Below are 23,249 nucleotides of genomic sequence, written 5' to 3'. Positions count from 1 at the left end.
TTGATTCAACTTTATGATTAGACTGCGATGAGAAAACAAACCTTCTGACTTTCTGTGTGTAAATTTTCCAATTGTCACATCTCTCTGATTTGTGTTGTTAGGCTCTTGTGTTTGTATATTTGGCCTACTTTTGGGGGTTTGCATTTCATTGGCTCGGTTATATTTCCATGAGAAATCACTTTGATTTAATACAAAATGTTTGAATATTTTGTGGTTACAGATATGTGTGGAATAATTCTGTCATGGTATGGTTCAGATATTGCTTCCAAATGGTGCAACAAATGTTTAAAAAACCCCATTTCAAATACGTTCATGGTCTAAATTGGTTTGTCCTGTGAGTTTACACTCCATAACCTTGTTATTAAAGCACATCAGTTATGCAAATGGTATGCACAATTATGCGTCCAATAGAAATCTGAAATTAGTCCCAGGCGGGTCATGAGTCGCAGTTTCCACAAAGTCAGAATCTCTGGGAAATTAAACTATATTGGATATAATTGTTGCAGGTTCATGATGTGCATTCCTTGGCACAATCTCCGTTAGGACGACTGGTATAAACATAGTTCACTGCTGCCATTGTAGAAACCTGGTTAGACCCAGTCTGGAATCATGGCTTCTATTCTGGGCACCAAACCTTTGAGAAGGTTGTATTGCACTATGAGAAACTGCAGTGCACATTTGCCAGAATGGTGCCAGACTTGGAGATTAAATTATAAGGTCATGTTGTGTTGCTCAAATTTGAAAATTGATGGGAACATCATGGTCTTCTCTGTTATATCACCATAGATGTTGATAGTTCTAAGAGGGATTAAAAATAAATAGATCACGAAAATGGGTCATTCAACCCAGACTATGTGTATGTCCTATTTAAACCTTTTTCTCGACTTATCATAGATCAATCAGTAAAACCCTCTATTCTCATTGCTGTCATACATTTGTCCAGCCTCTCCTTAAATGCATTAATGCTGTTTGTTTTAATTGCTCCCATTTGGTTCAAGATTGGGTACTCAACCAGGATAATGTAATTGAACATCATAGCTCGGTGGATAGACTCCTATCTTCTTGCCAATACTTGCTACCTGGACTTGTAGAGTGAATGTCATGTGCAATGCATCAAGCTAAGCCTGAATGTTGCCCTATGTTCTGCTGTAGGGCAGGTCTACTTTTTAAAAATGTATTGCAAATGTAATTGAACACTGCCATCATCATCATTCTGACGTTATGATTGCGAGAACGTCAGTGGTGAAGTAGCTGTCGATGGTTGTGCCTTGGGCTTTGCACTGTGGAATTCTTGCAACAATGAGATGATTTTCCTATAGCAATCGCACGATAGATATCTCCAGTCAATGGAACATTTTTTCTCTAACTCCTGTCAAATTTAATGTTATTAAGGTTGTTTGATGCCAGACACGTTTAATAATACGCAGCCTTGATGTCAGGGCCAGTCACTTTTGCCTCATCTCTGGACCTAAGCTGCCATGTGGTCTGGTGTATCAAATATGCATCATGACCACAACTGTGCATTTTAGAGCAAGCTGTGATTCTGTGAATCTGGCTGTTAGTTGGCTCGTTTTCCATTGGTACAAGGATGATCTTGCAGAGTTGATTGGGCTGGATGTACTTTGATTGCTGTCGCATGGGCAGTCCAATTTTTTTTTTAGTTTTTTAAAGAAACAGTTTCTGGCATGAATTACGTCAATCAAAGGAAGTGACGGCAGATTTCCTTTCCTATTAATATTAGTAATTCAGATGAGTTTTTACAAGACTAAAACAAAATGCTTAGTTTAGTGTAGAGATACCCTTTGGGCCACTGAGTCTGCGCCGATCACCCCGTACGCTAGCACTATCCTGCGCACTGGGGACAATTTAGAATTTTTACCGATGCCAAGTTAATGGGAGGAAACCAGGGCACCTTTACAAAACCCACGCAGTCACTGGGAGAATGTCCAAACTCCGTACTGACAGTACACGTAGTCAAGATCGAACCTGGGTCTCTGACGCTGTAAGGCAGCGGCTCTGCCACTGCACAACCACGCCGCCCTCCAAATTCAAGCTGTATTTAAGGCCTGCTATAAATACACATCAGATCAGGCTGCCTCTGTGGGAATGGAAACCTGGCTAATGCTTCAGATTGGAGGCCGTTCATCAGAAGTGGGAAGACGACAAAACAAAGCTGCCTAAGCTGCAGGGTGTTTGGGGGTGGAGAATATCTCTGGCAGTGTAAAACCAGGGAGACCATGGAGATAAACTTTAAAGCAGGTTGTCCAGTCATTTGAGCTGTCAGAGAGCGAGAACATAGACTAAAGAATGTGGGAGTTGTGCAATGTAAAGTAGGAGTACCTGCACAGCAAGACAAACTGGGCACATCCTCCACTCACTGAGAGAAAAGAATAGAGTTGACTATCACAGGTGGCCAACCAGTGTAAATCAAGAAACGGAGTTACCTGAACTTGTAGAATTCATTATTATGTTCAGAAGCTGTGACGTGCCTGTACAGAAGATGAGGTGCAGTTCCTTAGGCTTGTGTTGGGCCTCACTGGGAAGTACAGGGGGCCACAGATCAAACGTCTTGAGTGGCAGTAGGATGGAGAATTAAAGTGGCAGACAAAGGAAATATCATAGACACAAGCAACAGCAGATGCTGGAATCTCGAGCAAAGCACATAGTGTTGGAATAACTAAATGGGTCATGTAGCATCTGTGGAGGGAATGGACAGGAGACATTTCAGATCTAGGCCCTTCTTCAGAACAATGGTGGTAAGGGGATGGGGGGGGAGAGAAAGCTGGAAAAGAGATGCAGGTGAACAAAGCCTCGCAAGTTATGGGTGGATACAGGAAAGGAATGGTGTAGTTGGATGGACACAGGCCAGAGATGCAAAGGATACACAAAGATGCCAGATAAGCAGAGGAAAGAGGCGAAATGTGTAGCCAAAGTGAGAGATATAGGTGGACCAGCACAGGTGGGATAGTGGGGGAATTGAGCTTGCCGTGATGGGGGGCTCATAAGAATGAGGGAGGAGGGAAGGAAAAGGGTGAGTGTTACTGTTACTTAAACTTGGAAGATTCAGTGTTCATACCGTTGGACTGCGAGCTACCCAAGTGGAATATGTGATGCTGATCCTCTAGTTCACGTGTGTCCTCACTTATACCTGTTTGTTTGCTTTCAGTGACAGTTGTACAAGAACACCCAAGTCTCTTTGTACATCCACGCTTCTCAATCTAGTCTTTATTTCCTTCCATAGTGAATGACATCACATTTATCCAATAGACACTGAATGTTTTTGTCCCTCTTGGACAATCTATCTTGGTTACCTTGAATATAACACAAAGTGCTGGAGTAACTCAGCGGGTCAGGCAATACCTCTGGAGAGAATGGTAGGCAACATTTCAGGTCAGGACCCTTCTTCAGATGGAACTGGGTGCTATGGAAGAAGTCTTCTGAAGAAGGGTCCCAACTTGAAACATTGCCTATCCATTCACTCCAATGATGCTGCCTGGCATGCTGAGGTATAGACTCATGCAACCCTTCAGCCCAATTTGCCCATGCCAGCCAAAGATGCACCAGCTGTCTGCATTTGGCCCTTACCCCTTTAAATCTAGTCAAACGTGTTGCATAGCTTTGTGACTCTTTGGTACAAGTCAACTGACTGTGGGACCATTGGGAGCCTTTTCTCCTGGGACATTTTGAACAGGGGCTTCAATGGTAAAGCCCAGTTTAGAAGTTTAATTTTGCAATGGTTCTCCAGACAAGTCAAACCTGTACCGTACCTATAAGAGTGGAGTGCTGACCTGCTGGGATTGCTGTGTGATGCTGTACCTATCCATTTGGAGTCAGAGAAATCACAGTCCGAGGAACATAGCTTGTATTTCATCATGTCACTAGTTTAACTACGTTGTGAGTGGGAGCTCCTAAGCCTGGGGCAAGTGTTTACTGTGTGCAGAATGATTTCTGCTTCTGATTCCCCAAATGCCAGTCCAGCTCTGAAATTGCACTTTCTCACCATATCTGTTTAGATACATGCGGAGGATGTGGACAGAAGCTCCACAATCAGAATAATCTGCCAGAGATTCTCCTTTCCTGCTTTCATTCAGTCTTTCTGTTCTCCATATAAATCTATCAAGCCATAGAATATTTAGTAATCAAGTAACCAAGAGAGCTGAAGGAAGGAGAGGTGGTATGGGTGACATAGGCAGACCCACATCGTGAATGTTATGCCCAAACTACAATGCTTAGGTCAGTGCACTTTGGGCATAAAACTTAGAGAAACAAACTAAATTTTTTTTTTTTACTTCTGTGAACTAGCATTATGACTGATTTCAGGAGGTGGTTCTTTCCACATGATGACCAGCATTTAGAATGTACTGGTGTTGGAGCAGTTAGAAGCAGCAATTGAAGAATTGGGTTGTTGTATGGAATGTGTAAGGTTGCTAAGACTGTGAAGGTCTTGCAAGTTGAACATTTTCAAGAGGTTGTGCAGTGGAAAGTTTATAAATTAAGGATTAGCATAATTTAAAAATCTACTTGATGCTCTGACCCTGTTTATGCTATGAAATTAATGTGTGCTGCATTTGCAATGATGAATAATTGCTGTGAATCATCTGGACAATAAGAAGAATGAACGTTTTATTTAGTCAGTAGAAATTTAAGGTTATTATTATGTCCAGAACCATTAGTTGTGACTGAGAGGTAGTCCAACTTACAGCTGAGCCTCCATTTAAAAAATATTGCGAAAAGGAATGTGAAAGCTTTAAACTTTGATCACAACAAGTGGGAAAAGTACCTGATTTAAAAAGCAGAAGGTGACATTTGCTGTGCATGGAGTTGAGCAATCACGATGACTGGTGCTTTCAGTAGCTCTATAACAGATATTTTCACTAACATCAGATTGCTTTGATGCCAGTGCAGTGCTTTTGAAGCCTAGTCATATTGCAAAATCAAACATTTCTGAAGAATATCAGAAGAAAATGCAGGAGAAATTCTCCACCCAAAACATTGATCCCACCTCTGCCTCACCAGATGCTTGCTGACCCTCTGAATTCCTCCAACAATTTGATTTTGCTCCAGATTCCAGTGCCCGCAGTCTCTCGAATCCCTTCCCAGGAACAGTAATTGAAAATAAAGACTGCAAATGCTGGAAAACATTTTCTGTTTGTATTCTTGGGATCAGTATTTCAAAAGCAAGAAGTAAACTAACCAATTGTTCCATTTTATGTTTTTTTTTTGAGACTGCTCAAAGGAGAAATGTTGCCCAGGGCTTCAGAACATTTCCTGGATTTCTTAGAGTAGTGCGATGTTATCTTTTATATCTACTTAATTGTGCAAATGAGCTTTGGTCTGAAGAAGTGTCCTGACCCGCATCGTCACCTATCATTTTGCTCCGGAGATCCTACCTGACCCGCTGAGTTACTCCAGCATTTTATTTCTATCTTTAGTATAAACCAGCATCTGCTGCTTGTTTCTACCTAATATTGTTACTGATCGTGTAGCACTCCTGCTGTACCATAATGGCAACACATCGAGTTTGGAAGCTCAAGTGGAGTGATAATGAAACCACCAGAACGTGGCTCTGGTAAAATAATTAGCAGGGAGCTAATGTTGAATTACATATTTAACATTGGATTTGGGTGGCATTTGTTCAACAATGGCCAATACGAGGCTTGTTTGTTTTATGCCACGCTACAGCGATTCATTAGGGGGGTGGAAATCGAGCCTATTTTTGGCTTCCAACATAGTTTCCATGGACTATTTAACAATCGTAAGTCCATAGCTCCCTGAAAGTGGCAAAATAGGTAGAAGAAATGGTAAGGGAGGTTCATGGTATGCTTGCCTTCATGGGTCTGGGCATTGAGTATAAAAATCAGGAAGTCATATTGCAACTTCATAGGATTTTAGTAAGGACGCTTTTGGAATATTATATGCAGTTCTGGTGGCCCCATTACAGGAAGTAGGTGGGTGCTTTGGAAAGGGTGCAGATAAACTTTACCAGAATATAGGCTGGATTAGAGGCTGAAGGGCAGGTTGGATAAACTTCTCAAGAGAATCGGAGGATGAGCGGAGACCTGAAAAATGTATATAAAATTATGAGGCATGGATCGGATAGATAGTCAGAACCTTCTTTTGAAGTCAAAGATTATAGAGAACATAACTTTAAGATTAGAGGAGGATGTTTAATATATGTGCAGGGCAAGTTTTTTATATAGAGACTGATGGGTGCTTGGAACTGTGAGGAGTTGTGACAAAGGCAGCCACAATAGTGGCATTTAAAAAGCTTTTAGATAGGCACAAAAATATATGGGGAATAAAGGGATATGGACCACGTGCAGGTAGAGTTTTACATAACACCATTTGGCACAGGTATTGTGAGCCAAAGGGCCCTTTACTGTTCGATGTCCTTTTTCACCTTTGCATTTTACCACATATGTTTATTGCGTGCGTAAACTTCCAAATCCTTGAAGCGACCAAGGAAGTACATATTCTCTAAATCAGAAGAAAGTGTGGCACTTATTATAAAATGCCCTGTACAACAAAATGTTTTGATGAAAAGAAGGCATTCCATTTTCTGTTTCATATTTGCTTAAGAACAGCAAAGGGAGAGCCCCAGTGCAGTTGGTTATCTCATTCACACGGACCAGACCATTAAATCATTTGTAAATTCCTCTATTGATTTTTTATTTGACAACTTGGATGTTTAAGCAAGTGTTTCCAGCCAAAACTGAACTCACGTGTGCGATGGGGTGGCGATTAATAGGCAATGATTCCTGTGCCAACCAGTTCGTGAGCATGAAGATGTGAACCTGATAACCAGATATGTTTGCCTACGCATCTCTCCTGCCCAAATCTCTTACACATAGCACTGGCTACATTTTGATATCCAATTTTGTTTTGTATTTTCCATAATTACATTTATTGAAATGAAATATTTATGTCAGAATCGACCACATCTCAGCTAGGTCCAAAGTAAACAGTCATTTTTGAAACTAGTTACAAAATAGGGTTTTCCAGAAGCAACTGTTTTCTACTCCCACCCCATTCACCTCTCCTCCCCGAGGCTACAGAGCCTCCCTTTCCCTCTCGCCCCCACTCTGTCGTGAAAGCTTTCTGTCTTCTCCCACTCTCTTATCAGTGGCCTTTCCAATCCCTGCCTCATCCCCACAATTTCCCACTACACTGTCAAGAACTACAGCTGTAGAGATCTCATTTATAATCATACAGCACAGTAACAAGCCTTTCAGTCCAACTTTTCCATGCAACCAAGATGTCCCATCTACGGTGATTTCCTATCAATGTATCTGTCCAAATCTAATTTCCTTTGAGCCATTATCGACAGAATCCGAGCAGAGCAGTGTGGTTGCTTGTAATCAAATCAGTCATAGATGTTTGAGGAGCATTTTTCATGTTGTCATTTTGTATCCTGTTATTGGAGCAGTGAATGTCACCATCTGATGAAGTTTGATTGGCTCTTTAGAGTTAGAATGAAATATAGTGCCCTCCATAATGTTTGGGACAAAGACCCGTCATTTATTTATTTGCCTCTGCACTCCACAATTTCAGATATGTAATAGAAAAAAACCACATGTGGTTCAAGTGCACATTGTCAGATTCTAATAAAGGCCATTTTTATACATTTTGGTTTCACTATGTAGAAATTACAGCAGTGTTTATACATAGTCCCCCCATTTCAGGGCACCATAATGTTTGGGACACAGCAAAGTCATGTAAATGAAAGTAGTTATGTTTAGTATTTTGATGCATATCCTTTGCATGCAATGTCTGCTTGAAGTCTGCAATTCATGGGCATCACCAGTTGCTGGCTGTCTTCTCTGGTGATACTCTGCCAGGCCTGCATTGCAGCCATCTTTAGCTTATGCTTGTTTTGGGGGCTAGTCACCTTCAGTTTTCTCTTCAACATATAAAAGGCATGCTCAATTGGGTTCAGATCAGGTGATTGACTTGGTCACTGAAGAATTGACCATTTTTTAGCTTTGAAAAACTCCTTTGTTGCTTTAGCAGTATGTTTGGGATCATTATCTTGCTGTAGAATGAACCGCCGGCCAATGAGTTTTGAGGCATGTGTTTGAACTTGAGTAGATAGGATGTGTCTATGCACTTCAGAATTCATTATGCTACTACCATCAGCAGTTGTATCATCAATGAAGATAAGTGAGCCAGTACCTTCAGCAGCTATACATGCCCAGGCCATAACACCCCCACCACCGTGTTTCACAGATGAGGTGGTATGCTTTGGATCTTGGACAGTTCCTTCTCTCCTCCATACTTTGCTCTTGCCATCACTCTGATACGTTAATCTTCGTATCATCTGTCCACAGGACCTTTTCCAGAACTGTGGTTGCTCTTTTAAGTACTTCTTGGCAAATTGTAACCTGGCCATTCTATTTTTGCGGCTAACCAGTGGTTTGCATCTTGCCGTGTAGCCTCTCTATTTCTGTTCATGAAGTCTTCTGTGAACAGTGGTCATTGACAAATCCACACCTGAATCCTGTTGAGTGTTTCTGATCTGTCGGACAGGTGTTTGGGGATTTTTCTTTATTAAAGAGAGAATTATTCTGTCATCAGCTGTGGAGGTCCTCCTTGGCCTGCCAGTCCCTTTGCGATTAGTAAGCTCACCAGTGCTCACTCTTACTTCTTAATGATGTTCCAAACAGTTGATTTTGGTAAGCCTAAGGTTTGGGTGATGTCTCTAACAGTTTTATTCATGTTTCTCAGTCTCATAATGGGTTGTTTCGCTTTCATTGACACAACTTTGGTCCTCACATTGTTAATGAACTGGCCTCAACTACATTCTGTGGCAGAGAGGCAATTGACTCCAGCACCTTCCCAACCACCGATGTCAGGGTAACTGGTCTATAATTCCCTGTTTTCTTTCTCCCGCCTTTCTTAAAATGTGGGATAACATTAGCTTCCCTCCAAACCACAGGAACTGATCCCGAATCTATAGAACATTGGAAAATGATCACCAATGCATCCATAAAAATGGCCTTTATTAAAATATGACAATGTGCACTTTAACCACATGTGATTTTTTTCTATTACAAATCTCAAATTGTGGAATACAGAGGCAAATAAATAAATGATGGGTCTTTGTCCCAAACATTATGGAGGGCACTGTGTGATCCCTGTCAATGTTGGCAGTGTGCATGATTGTTTCTCTAACAGTTGGACATTACAGAATTGAGTTTGCATAATTTAAATGCTGACCTTTATCAGGCCATCACAATTACTAAAGTATGACGGCATCAGTCTAGTTATTAAGATTTTTGGATAAATCTCATTGTAAGGAGACTTGATGATGGGACTGATTTCATTCACTGAAGCTAGGTTGCAAATAAAGTTGAAGGTAGACACAAAGTACTCAGCGGGGTCAAGCAGCACCTCTGGAGGAAAAGGATAGGTGACTGAAGAAGGGTCCCGACCCAAAATGTCATCTATCCTTTTTCTCCAGAGATGCTGCCTGCCCCACTGAATTACTCCAACACTTTGTGCCTATCTTTGGTGTAAACCAGCATGTGCATCTTTGTTTCTTCATTTTTACAAATAATGCTTGTTTCAAGCACAAAAGTGCAAAGGTTTCTTTGTATTGGAGTAAAAGGGTTAGAGGATAAAATGATGGGCTTCAGTATGAGAGTGTCACTTGGTTCTGCAGAAATCTTTTGGAAGGTTGGTGGAGGTGGAAATAGGCTTGTTTTCAGAATAAAAGGACACAAAGTGCTGGAGTAACTCAGCAGGTCAGGCAGCATCTCTGGAGAACACCCATATTCTGCAGAGATGCTGCCTGACTTGCTGAGTTACTACAGCACTTTGCGTTCTTTTGTGTATTAACCGGCATCTGCAGTTTCTTGTTTCTGCACCTTGTTTTCAGAATACGTGTATTTATCTTAATGCCGTTGCCTTGATTACAGTAATGGGTTATTCATGGGTGCTTTTGTGGTTTTCATGACGCTCACCATATTCTTTGCTGTGAAGGTTTTATTTTAAAAGGGAGTGAGAGCTGTGGTTTACAGCTCTGGATCACGATGAAAGAAGTGTGTTTTCTTTACTCTTGCATGCATTTCAATTTGGAACTAGGGAAGTTACTCAAAAAATAAACTTTAAATTCCTTAAAAAGTTAGTTCATTCTTGACATTTTCAGAAATTGAATTTCAACATACTTGCAGTGTTTCAAAATTACCATAATTCAAACCAATAGGAGATTATTTGGTAACTTTTCAAGCTTAATGAATACACCCATAGTCTCCTTGCTCTGCTTCCAAATAGGCTTCATACTTTGAATTTATTTCTAGATCTTATCGCATGCAGACCTAGTTCATCATTGTGTTTGCTGAACTCACGTTCTTCCCTTTTTAGTCGAACTGCATTTCATGCTCGTTGGTAAGTATAAAATAACACAGAAAGCTCTGGCCTTGATTTCATCACTGGAAGAGTGTGTGGAGGAACCAGCAAGAGTTCAGAAAATCATTGGTTTAAAATTAATAAATAACAGTTGTGGTAGAGATAAAGCAGAAGCGAGGAATGAATTGCTTGTCATATCACTGGTATTTTTTCCTATTGCCTGCTCCAGAAATGTAAAAGAAAAAGACATCCTTGCATTTATATTGCAGCTTTCATGATCTCAGCGCGTCCCCAAAGCACTACACCGCCAAGTTAGTATGTTATGCATGTTAGCTGCTTGCTGTAAGATGGGAAAGACATCAACCAGTTGGTGCACAGTAAACTCCTACATAGTAACATGAAAATGACCAGTTAATCTCTGTTCAATAATGTTGATCTTTTTTTATATACTTGAGAGAGCAAACAGAATTTTGATTAAAATGTGTCAGCCAAAGGACAACATCTTTTTTTTATCACTAGACTGGAATGGCAACTGAACTGGAGGAAAATAAATTGTGGTTAAAAAAAAATAATCTTTGCAGCGGAGTAATCTCAGTGTTTAACTCGCAGGCAAGAGCTCTACCCACTTAGCTATGACAGAAACCATATTGGAATAGCCTTTAGAAACATAGAAACATAGAAAATAGGTGCAGGAGTAGGCCATTCGGCCCTTCGAGACTGCACCACCATTCAATATGATCATGGCTGATCATCCAACTCAGTATCCTGTACCTGCTCTCCATACCCCCTGATCCCTTTAGCCACAACGGCCACATCTAACATCAAATATAGCCAATGAACTGGCCTCAACTACCTTCTGTGGCAGAGAATTCCAGAGATTCACCACTCTCTGTGTGAAAAATGTTTTCCTCATCTCGGTCCTAAAAGATTTTCCCCTTATCCTTAAACTGTGACCCCTTGTTCTGGACTTCCCCAACATCGGGAACAATCTTCCTGCATCTAGCCTGTCCAACCCCTTAAGAATTTTGTAGCTTTCTATAAGATCCCCCCTCAATCTTCTAAATTCTAGCGAGCACAAGCCAAGTCTATCCAGTCTTTCTTCATATGAAAGTCCTGACATCCCAGGAAATTAGTCTGGTGAACCTTCTCTGTACTCCCTCTTTGGAGCTTTACGGATATGGGAGCAGTGTTCATAGACTTATTTTGGCAAAGGGTGTTTGATGTGGAAGCAGAATCTAATATTCTTGACAGCAGCCTTATTAATGGAGATGTGAAGGTTCTGTTTGGAGTTGGAAGCAATAGGATGGAAGTCAATATGTCAATGGATTAAAAAAAGGATTTAGGTTGGAAACACTACAGATAAAGTGAGCAGCTTGGAGAGCACTTGACCTTTTGGATGCGCTGTACGAAGCTCATAGAATACAGATGATTTGGCATCTCTGCTGTCTAACTTACAAGAAGGAATGAACCATTGCTAAGAGGGAAGATAGCTCGGAGGATATGCCTTGGGTTATTTGATATTGACCAGGGATAGAGATTAAATTATTGATGCTCAATAAGTACTGGAGATTGGATGGAACAGTTGATACACTCTTTGGAATTCAAGTATTGCTAAATGCAAATAAAAATGCTTTTCAAAAATATAATGTGATTATGCAAATAACTGCAACACAACAACATTATACTTTGGGATTTCAACAACAATTGTTTTTCTTCCAATTTTTCATCGTTGGAGACAGAAAAATTAAAATCCAGTTTCTTAATTTATGGTACAGAACTGTCTCCATTATTTGAACAAAACAATAGAGCCACTCCTAAATCTTGACATAGATTACAGCCGGTTGATGCCCTGGAAGTTTCATTCAGGCATTGATTTAGAAATCTGCTGTTTAATATTGGATTGCATCATTTTGTAACCTAGCCTTTGAAGCAACTCCTTCTGAAACCTTTTCTGTTCAAGGGTTCAAGTGGGATGACGGTGCCACACCACATCTGCACCATGGCTGATTCCTTCCCAGCCATCTTCAAACATCTTTTGATAGATCTAACATTCACTCATCTTCCCTATTAATCCTCTACCAACATCTGAGTCTGAAGAAGAATCCCATCCCAAACCGTCACCTGTCCATCCCATCCCCAGAGGTTTCCTGACCAGCTGTGTTCCTCTGGCACTTTGCTCAAGATTCCAGCATCTGCAGTTCCTTGTCTCTTGGGTGTTACCAGCCTGCACTGGAACCCAAGTTAGTTTTGGGTAACGACCTTGAGGGACAGAATGAAAGATGTTAAATCGGAGGAAGATCATGGATAGATCCTCAGCCAACTTCACGCATAGGTTTTTAGGATATGACACTTACAAAGCGATTTTCTGGATAGGATTTAATACAAATGAAATCAGTGTAAAGGCAATGCCACCCTTCAGCAGCATGATATACATGTTGCTCTCTTGATGGTGGGTGAGAATTTCCACTTCCTAATAGAGAACAAGTTAGCTCTTAAATTTGTTCAAAAGGAACTGCAGATGCTGGAAGATCGAAGGTACACAAAATTGCTGGGGAAACTCAGCGGGTGCAGCAGCATCTATGGAGCGAAGGAAATAGGCGACGTTTCGGGCCGAAACCTTTCTTCAGACTGATGGGGGGTGGGGGGGAGAAGGAAGGAAAAGGGGAGGAGGAGGAGGAGCCCGAGGGCGGGCGGATGGGAGGGTGGGAGGAGACAGCTAGAGGGTTAAGGAAGGGGATGAGACAGCAAGGGCTAGCAAAATTGGGAGAATTCAATGTTAATGCCATCCGGACGCAAGGTCCCCAGACGGAATATGAGGTGCTGTTCCTCCAATTTCCGCTGTTGCTCACTCTGGCAATGGAGGAGACCCAGGACAGAGAGATCGGATTGGGAATGGGAGGGGGAGTTGAAGTGCTGAGCCACCGGGAGTTCAGGTAGGTTATTGCGGACTGAGCGGAGGTGTTCGGCGAAACGATTGCCCAACCTACGCTTAGTCTCCCCGATGTAAATCAACTGACATCTAGAGCAGCGGATGCAGTAGATGAGGTTGGAGGAGATACAGGTGAACCTTTGTCGCACCTGGAACGACTGCTTGGGTCCTTGAATGGAGTCGAGGGGGGAGGTGAAGGGACAGGTGTTGCATTTCTTGCGGTTGCAACGGAAAGTGCCCGGGGAGGGGGTGGTGCGGGAGGGAAGGGAAGAATTGACGAGGGAGTTGCGATGGGAGCGGTCTTTGCGGAAGGCAGACATGGGGGGAGATGGGAAGATGTGGCGAGTGGTGGGGTCACGTTGGAAATGGCGGAGGATTATGTGTTGTATTTGCCAGCTGGTGGGGTGAAAGGTGAGGACCAGAGGGACTCTGCCCTTGTTGCGAGTGCGGGGATGGGGAGAGAGAGCAGTGTTACGGGGTATGGATGAGACCCTGGTGTGAGCCTCATCTATGGTGGCGGAGGGGAATCCCCGTTCCCTGAAGAACGAGGACAAGCTCTTAAATTTAGACGGGTGTGTGGCCTTGCCTTTATCTGATCTCTGTCTGGGGCAGTTCAAAATGTGTATTACAAACCCAGCCAGACAGTTTCATCAATCTGGCAAAATGTGATCTTTTGAGGAGTGCCCTAACTGATACTAATTTCTTTTTTCCCCAGTGGCTGCGACCTTACTATGTTGAGGCCACTCTGGCAGCTCTTCACCAAGATGGAAAATAATACACAACAGGACCAGACTGGAGTATTTATTCTTCCACCTCTACAACGAGCCTTGACTGAGCTGTTCTACATTGCAGAAAAACAGGCCACGGTAATACTCAGAAGTTGGATTGAATTATAAACTGTGTGTTGCTCTTCTGAATATTTTGAATATGTAAAACTGGTATTGGATTAATCTGGAATTTATTTCTCTGATAAGGTCATCACAAAATCTCATCACAGTGCAGTACTGGCCAGTTATGGAGTGCTAATTGTCAGAGCATAATGTAATAGGCTTTTGTCTTGTTATTCTTCTCTATTCTACCATCCTCCCCCATTTTTCTCCAATTGCTTTTATTGTCATGCTGAATAATTCTGCTTCTGTGTACTGCATTAACCAGTCTAAATATATTTGATAAGATTTCACATTGGAAAATTTAAGTGCAGGTAATCTTGGGGTTGTCATGCTGTCGAAATGTAATTGCTGTGGACATTTGCCAGAGCTTTTCAAATGTGTGTGGCATTGAATCTACACACATAGTTGTTACCCATGTATTTGGAATGGACAGTGTATTGGCAATGATTTGAAACATAAATATAGACTGCACAGCAATGGTGCTGCATTGGTGCGCTCTGTTATTACCTGAGATGTTAATCTTTCCATAAAGCAGTGCAGTACAGTAACAGGCCCTAGGATCCACAATAGTCATGACCCTTCTGTGGTGCCAACCACGATGCCAGGTTAAACTAATCTCCGCTGGCACATGATCCATATTCCTCCATTCCATGTATATCCATGTGCATCCCATCACCCTTCAATTTTCAACACAAGACTCCTTAAAGCATGTGTGTTCTCCTGCCCTCTTCCAAAATGTTTATTTTATTTTTGTAATATAAAGGAATTGCAGATGTTGGATTATACCAAAGCTGGACACAAAATGCCAGTCGGTGTAACTCAGCGAATCAGGCAGCATCTCTGGAAAAAATAGATAGGTGCTTTTCAGATCGGGACTGTTCTTTGGATTGATTGTAGTGGAGGCGGGTTGCTCCCCAAGCAAAATATGAGATACTGCTCCTCCAATTTGCATGTGTCCTCACTCTGGCAATGAAGGAGGTCCAGGACTGAAAGGTCAGGATAGGAAGGGGAGTTAAAGTGGTTCACAACCGGGAGATCCAGTTGGCCTTCAAACATTTAGCACTTTCCGCTTCCGCCACAATTTGGAGCAGGGTGTTCCTTGATATATAGCCCTTCTTCACCCAGTCAATGCTGGATGTTTGGCGGGCTGCGGAGGCTTACAAGCTGTGTACATTCATGGCAGAGGTTGATAGATTTTTATATATTAAGATAATCAGGAGTTAGTGCAGGAGTTTAGGTAGTGCTGAGGTAAAAGATTAGGCATGATCTTACTGAAGGATAGGATAAGCACAAAGCATCAAATTGTCTACTTATTTTTTATGTTCTGACTCGCAAACAGAGGAAATCCTTTTATTTTTATTAACAACAAATGTCCAGCTTGACTGAATTCCTCTACCTAATCTGTTGCCACTCCCTATACAGCACCACTCCCTGTACAACACCACTCCCCACAGAATACCACTCCTTGCTTCTTTGTTGAGGAATGCAGAAATTAAGACTCTGACACATTGCTTGTGAATGTGCAGACTCCACTGCCACTGTGCTTGCAGGGAGTGTGACAGCTAATATAAAGGCAAAAAATTAATTGGGACATCAGTATAATTACAAAGTTAATTTGCAGACTAATATAGTCTGTGTTCACTGATTTATGTACTCCATATTCTTTTCTCAGTAAATGTTAACATGATTTTTTTTCAATATTTCAACGCAAGTTGGAAAGAGGAAATAATTTTAACTAAGAAAGCAGATGTATTACTGCCTTTCTGTGGTAAAGTTTTGAACCCCATAATTTCTGATCAAAAGAAGTGAATGCAATCCAGTCTGGAACAAATCAGTTTGAGTGCAACAGAAATTTCTATATCTCTCTGCCACAGAGGAGATGCAACAGTGTATTGGGCAGGTGGCTTCAAATGGTAGGTTTTCTGCTCAAACCTTGTTCTAATAAAGTTGTTAGTGTAATGGTAAACCATTTAAAGCCCTTCCCAGTTCTAACCAAATGCACTTAGCTCCTTATTGTGGAGGTGTCTTGAAAACACCAGCTTGCTTTTTCAGCTTGCGACAAGCTTGCATTTGTACCTTTAAAGTCCAGCAAAGTTGATATTGGTTGCAAAGTTCACAGAGCTTCCATTGTCTGAGTAATTTGAATATACAGTGCCCTCCATAATGTTTGGGACAAAGACCCAACATTTATTTATTTGCCTCTATACTTCACAGTGTGAGATTTGTAATAGAAAAATCACATGTGGTTGAAGTGCACATTGCCAGATTTTAATAAAGGCCATTTTTATACATTTTGGTTTCACCATGTAGAAATTACAGCTGTGTTTATACATAGTCCACCCCATTTCAGGGCATTATAATGTTTGGGACACATGGCTTCACAGGTGTTTGTAATTGCTCAGGTGTGTTTAATTGCCTCTTTAATGCGGGTATAAGAGAGCTTTCAGCACACAGTCTTTCCTCCAGTCTTTCCATCACCTTTGGAAACTTTTACTGCTGTTTATCAACATGAGGACCAAAGTTGTACCAATGAAAATCAAAGAAGCCATTATGAGACGGAGAAACAAGAATAAAACTGTTAGAGACATCAGACAAACCTTAGGCTTACCAAAATCAAATGTTTAGAACATTATTAAGAAGAAAGAGAGCACTGGTGAGCTTAGACCTCCACAGCTGATGACAGAAGATTTCTCTCTATAATAAAGAAAAGTCCCCAAACACCTGTCCGACAGATCAGAAGCACTCTTCAGGAGTCAGGTGTGGATTTGTCAATGACTGGTTAATGATCTTGATAACCACTGGTTGGCTGCAAAAATAGGATGGCTAGGTTACAGTTTGCCAACAAGTACTTAAAAGAGCAACCACAGTTCTGGAAAAAGGTCTTGTGGACAGATGAGACGAAGATTAACTTATCAGAGTGATGGGAAGAGCAAAGTATGGAGGAGAGAAGGAACTTCCTGAAATCTAAAGCATACCACCTCATATATTCTTCTATTACAAATCTCAAATTGTGGAGTACAGAGGCAAATAAATAAATGATGGGTCTTTGTCCCAAACATTATGGAGGGCACTGTAATGGATGCAGTTTAGCATTGCCTTGATTTGCCATGAGCTAACCCCAACTTTAATTGAAAAGCCTTTGGAATGCTGTTTGATTAAGTGCAAGACTGCCCAGATGAAATGGCATGCTTTTTCCTGCCCCAACTTCTCTTCTACTGAGAGGTGGGAAGTGTTCTTCCTTTATACATTTAAGGCTGTGGCGGTAGCCATCAAGGTCAGGAATTGTTGCGTATCTGCAATTGCTGCTGTTTTTTATTAATTTATTGAACTTTTGAACTATGTTATTTGTGAGTACTATGTTTATATGAGTATGCTGCTGCAGGTAAGAATTTCATTGTTCCATTTTCAGTACATATAACAATTAAACTTTGTTGCTCTGACTCGCTCTTGATGAGCTGCCTCCTTGAATTACTGCAGTTCCTTTCATGGAGGCATTCCGTCTGTTTTGTGGTAATAAGTTCTGGGATTTGGGCCCAGGAATTGAATATTTTCATGTCGGGATAGTAGGTTCCTTGGAGGGTCCTTGGAGAACGTCTTCGATTTTTAACCATTACTTAAGTAAAGATGTATTCCTTAATATCTGATATTTGTGATTTTCTAATATTTTTCTCATAAGACCTCGATCTTGGTTGATCTATTTTCCCCTCTAAACCTTGTCCTCCTACCTTATCCCCGTAACCTTTGACACAGTTACTAATCAAGAACCTATCAATCTAAACATACGCAATGATTTGGCCTCTGCAGCCTTCTGCGGCAATGAATTCCACAAATTCATCACCCTCTGACGAAATAAATTTCTCCTTATCTCCATTCTAATGGTATGTCCTTTTATTCTGACGCTGTACACTCTGGTTGACTTACTCGATCTTTAACTAATCCACAAGTAAACAGCATCTCTATATCGATCACATCCAAACCCTTCACAAAGAATGTCTAGATTTCACTGTGGAAGAATTGGCTTGTCATTGGATAGTAGTCGGTGTGTAGTAGGACAGACTAACAAAGGTGTCTAATTGGTTGCAGGAACTTGGGGTGCTGCACGACTACTTTTTGGCCTTAACCACAGAAGATCACATACACCACTGTGTTGTGCAGGTGAGTACCTCTTGCAAATGAACATGGTTTGTGAATATAGAAATATAACTAAAGCCCAGCTTCAACCTGTTACACTGAAGCTAATCATATTTTGCTACTGGTTTGGAGATTCTGCCTTGCTATAGTCCTTTTCCCTTTCCATCCTGAGTCGTACAAATTGAATGATTCAAGAGGGATGAAAGTGCAACTCTTCTAGGCTGTCAAAGTGTAGTGGTCCCAGATGGCAGACTTCCAAGACAAGACTATTGATTATTCAAAGCAAGTTGAAAATCCAGCTTGGGTGTAAATGCTATGGAATGGGTGTGGCAGGAGGACAAGGAAGTGGTGAATAGAGACATATCTTTCCCGTGATAGTTTGCCTGCAAGGAAGTCTCTGTGTTCAGTTGTCTTCAAACTCAAGAAGGACCCATTGTTTTCTTGCATCTCGAAAACACCAGCTTCCTTAATTCTGCCAACGAGCCATGTTCCATCACCTTCTCATATCATTAAAGCTGCTAAATGCTTTGATGTGGGTTATGTTTTGACAGTTTAAGCTTTATTGATGTAAAGATTGATTGATGTCCATAATAACAGGGAGAACATTAATGCACTACACTGTGAGTAATCCTGGAGGATCAGCATATGATGTTATTATATGAGTGGTAATTAGAAAGGGCCGATCATTTTGATGGGTTATACTGCAGGCCAACGAGTTGTCAATGAGATTTGGAGGAACAAATCTGTCGCCGAAAAGCTGTAGGCTATAATCTATGCGTGCCCATCGACACTGGAATGTGTAATTCTTTGGATCATTTGGTGACTTTGGAATTGCTGTAGACTATTAAAATGGTTTGCAGCAGGTAGCTAGCGGATGTAAACATGGGAGCAATTGTGATCTGCCAGCCACATGACCCCTTCACCCTGCAATCCTGGCTGATACATGGCTGCACACGTGGGTTTATTTGTGCCATTGAAATGCTCCCAAATTAAAAAATGTTGGTTGTCTTTCAGGGACTGAAGAATGTTGCTGCGATCAGTCTCGCAATTAACCATCAGAATAAAGCCACCCGCCTCCTGAGTGAACAGGGAACGTCTCAAACCAAGCCGGCTTAAGGAAGCTCATGGTACCTTCAGACCACCAAGCTAATGGAACTAAGACGAGCAGAGTCATCCCATGAATCGCATCACACAGCAGTGACTGTCGGATGTACTCAAACCTGCACTTTCTAAGGTTCATTCTCCTTCACTGTCTCTCCTCTCTTTCTCCTCTGCACTGTGACAAGACCCCCTTTCAGAGCACATTGGGTTCCACGTTGACGGAAAATCCAACTTGAGTTTATCTTACCACCCTGATGGTTTGGGATCACTCATTGAACCAAACGTTTCTTCCACAGCAGGAGCTGGGCAGAAAGTAAAGATGAGGTCAACTTTTCCACACACACCCTTCACGGTATTAACAGGTTCCCTACAATTGAATATTTGCGTGGAGTTGATCATTTATTTCTGGCACTGGAGTTGTTGATTTTGCTTTTGGTAGGTTGGATATTTCAATATTAAGAAAGTGATCCTTTTTATGAAGGTAATTTTTTTTTATTGTTTACCGAGATAGAAATCTTGACCAGCTTGTGTTTACTTAATGCATCATTTGAGAATCTGGCAGCAGTTAATTGTAACTTGGAAAGGCCATGTTTTCACCTAGTGAAATAATCTGCGTTACATCTTAACAAGTTCTCAAGACCCTGACTGTTCACCACTCTTTCCCCCTCCCAATTCTAAACGCCTTCCACAAAAATATATTCATAAAGAACACCTGCCGGACATTTGTTGTCCGTCACACAGGAAGTGTAATTTTCATCCAATTATTGGAACATATTTTATTTAAGTTAGTCCTAGCATATAGTGCCATTTCTAACATTGTACTGTTCTGAAGCAAGAGAGGGTTTCTTTGCGTCAATCTTCCTCCTCTGACCTTCCCCCTCCTCCAATGCTGCATAGAATCTTGAATGTATAATGCTGTTGATATTATGTGATGCGGGTATGAATTATGCAGTTGAAAATAATGGACATGTTTAAAATATTCCCTCAGTTGTAATATTTGCTGAGCTCTTTTAAATAATATGCCAACTTGGTAATGTTCAATAAAATAGAAACGAAGACATGTGCAATTAATCTGTTTTTTTAACGGTTAAGGTTGGAGGTAGCTTGTGGTACAAGACACTGTGGAACCGCGCTGCATCTTGGCGGATGTGCAATAACTTTCCAAAGTTTGGAGCTTTATTATAAGGAAGAGAGGAGAGAATTAGGATAGAAATGAGAAGAAAGGAGGAATGTGGGGCCGGGTGTGTATTGATGTACTCGTGGGCAAACGTGGAAGCTGTTAATGAATTTTTAAAAATAACCTGATTTGAGGGGAGGTGATGTAGACAGAGATTTGGGCTTCAGCCAGGAAAGGGCTGGGAAGTAAATATTCCGTTGTTGGAAGTATGTTCAGGCTATGGGATAGTGGAGGAGAGATCAAAACGACATGTTAAAGTAGCGGAACAATTTGGCTTGCCGAGCAGGAGAGAGATGGCACCATTTGAATACGAATTAGGAATTTGTGGCAGAATGGGACAAAAGGAGTGGAATAAATAGGCGAGGGGTTAAATGACCTGTGTTCTGTGATTTGTGATCTGTGTGTTACTCACCTGTAGCTGTTAACATCATTTGAAAATATATGCATTTTTCCAACTATCATCTGTTATTGTCCTAAAACTTCAGCATCCAATGAATGAATTAACTCATCAATGTATCATACCTTTAAAATGCATAATAGTTAATAAAATCCCTTCTTTAAAAGTTAATTGTTCAAATTCCTCAGTACTTTAGCGCTACTTGCGGATTCTCCGATGCATTTTCAGTTGTCGGGTTGGAGATGGGAGTTTGAACTGGTTATATTCAGCCCTGGATACATTGATGATCATGGTAAGTAATTGTTGGAATCCATTGCCACAGAAGGCTATGGAGGCCAAGTCAATTGCAGAGATAGATAGATTCGTGATTAGTACGGGTGTCAGGGGTTTTGGGGAGAAGGCAGGAGAATGGGGTGAGGAGGGAGAGATAGATCAGCCATGATCGGCTGGCGGAGTAGATTCGATGGGCCGAATGGCCTAATTTTGCCCCTATCGCTTACTACAATGTGGGACCTAGCTGCCTTTTGTTCCCTCTGGCAAGTATTGTGCAACGTAATGGGGTGAGCAGGAAGTAATGGGAGACTTCTGTTAGTAAAGAGTAAATTGCCACGATGAAGTCTCAATAAGTCTCACTGAGCATTCTACATTTGTGTTGCCTTTTGACATGATCATATCTACATTTTGTTTGGTGTGTTCGTCCGCATTTGATGACTTCCCCCTTTACTCCGGAATATTTCCAAGAAACATGTAGTTTAATGCTTCCATTTACCAAAATCACGGAATTTTAAAATCCCTGTTGCCGGAGGTACTATTTAGTGAATCAAGATTTTTTTTCCCTTCCTTTTCTCCTGCTTGTTTTCTATTCAAGCTGATCCATTCCCCCGTCAGGAGGGAAATATTTCATAAAAGCCTTTGATGTTGAAGGCCTTTTATTTATGTGAGAGTATCTAGTTTTGTGTATTGTTAACATAAATACCTGGCTGCTATCCAAGGCTCCAATTCCCTGCCTTCAAATACCAAGCCCACAGTTTTCTAGGTTAAGTGGATGATCAGTCCCTGGAGTGGAGGGAAAATAAGCAGTGTAATCTGTGACATTCTCTTGGATGTTGAAAGTAATGATATCCTTATTGGGACAGGGCTGTGATGGTACACAGTGGGTTTGTTCGAAGCTGCTGTGATTCAGAGCATGATTATGAGTAAACATAATTGCCAACCATATCTCTGTACATTTCCTCCCCACGCAATTAACTCCATTCCAATCATACAACAGAGGAGGCCACCGTTTGGCCCATCATGCCCATGGCAACTGTTTTAGAGCAGTTGATTCGTCCCACACCCCTGCCCTTACTCACTTTATGTTTTAACCTTTTCAAATATTTATCCAAAACCCTTTTAGAAAGCTTTTATTGAACCTGGTTCCATCATCACTTAAGGTAACAGATTGCAGATGATAACTCACTGTTTTAAAGAAAGGATCCACTTGCATTCCATCTGGTTCTTTTGCTGTATAATTCAAACATGTGTCTGCTTGAATCTCTCCTATCTGATGGTATGTCTCTCTTTCACTCTCACACTCTCGCTCTCTTTTACACTCTCACTCTCTTTCACACACTTTCGCATGCACGCATTCACACTCACATTCTCACACACACTCACACATTCCCTCTCACACTTCCTCCCACTCTGTCTCACTCTCTCTGTCTCACTCTCTCCCTCTCACTCTCTCTCTCACTCTCTCTCTCACTCTCACCCTCACTCTCTCCCTCTCACTCTCCCTCTCACTCTCTCCCTCTCTCACTCTCACTCTCTCCCTCTCACTCTCTCCCTCTCCCTCTCACTCTCTCCCTCTCACTCTCTCCCTCTCACTCTCTCCCTCTCACTCTCTCTCTCCCTCTCACTCTCTCCCTCTCCCTCTCCCTCTCTCCCTCTCACTCTCTCCCTCTCACTCTCTCCCTCTCACTCTCTCCCTCTCACTCTCTCTCCCTCTCCCTCTCTCACTCTCACTCTCTCCCTCTCTCACTCTCTCCCTCTCACTCTCTCTCTCTCTCCCTCTCACTCTCTCCCTCTCACTCTCTCTCCCTCTCACTCTCTCCCTCTCTCTCTCTCTCCCTCTCACACTGTGATGAGGTTAAGGCAGGATTAGAAACAAGGAACTGCAGGGGTGCTGGTTTCCAAAAGAAAGTCACAAAGTGCTGGAGTAACTCGGCGGGTCAGGCAGTATCTCTGGAGAACATGGACAGGTGATGTTTTGGGTCAGGCCCTTCCTTCTTCAGACTC

General features: G+C 41.7%; 1 protein-coding gene across 6 annotated transcripts in view; it reads left to right on the top strand.

Moving 5' to 3' along the window:
- The window catches only part of zzef1 (zinc finger ZZ-type and EF-hand domain containing 1), a 143,504-nt gene extending 122,361 nt beyond the window's left edge, over positions 1-21,143 (top strand). For all 6 annotated transcript variants that reach the window (XM_033045933.1, XM_033045935.1, XM_033045932.1 and 3 more), the window contains 3 exons: positions 13,992-14,142; positions 18,250-18,321; positions 19,312-21,143. In XM_033045933.1, the coding sequence (XP_032901824.1) occupies positions 13,992-14,142; positions 18,250-18,321; positions 19,312-19,413 (325 nt within the window). In that variant the 3' untranslated portion in view covers positions 19,414-21,143. The remainder of the gene's footprint in view (positions 1-13,991; positions 14,143-18,249; positions 18,322-19,311) is intronic.
- Positions 21,144-23,249: the final 2,106 nt, after the last annotated feature.

The sequence above is a fragment of the Amblyraja radiata genome, chromosome 28, assembly GCF_010909765.2.
Source record: "Amblyraja radiata isolate CabotCenter1 chromosome 28, sAmbRad1.1.pri, whole genome shotgun sequence".
Classification (NCBI taxonomy): Eukaryota; Metazoa; Chordata; class Chondrichthyes; order Rajiformes; family Rajidae; genus Amblyraja; species Amblyraja radiata.
This window is presented reverse-complemented; position numbering and strand designations above follow the sequence as displayed.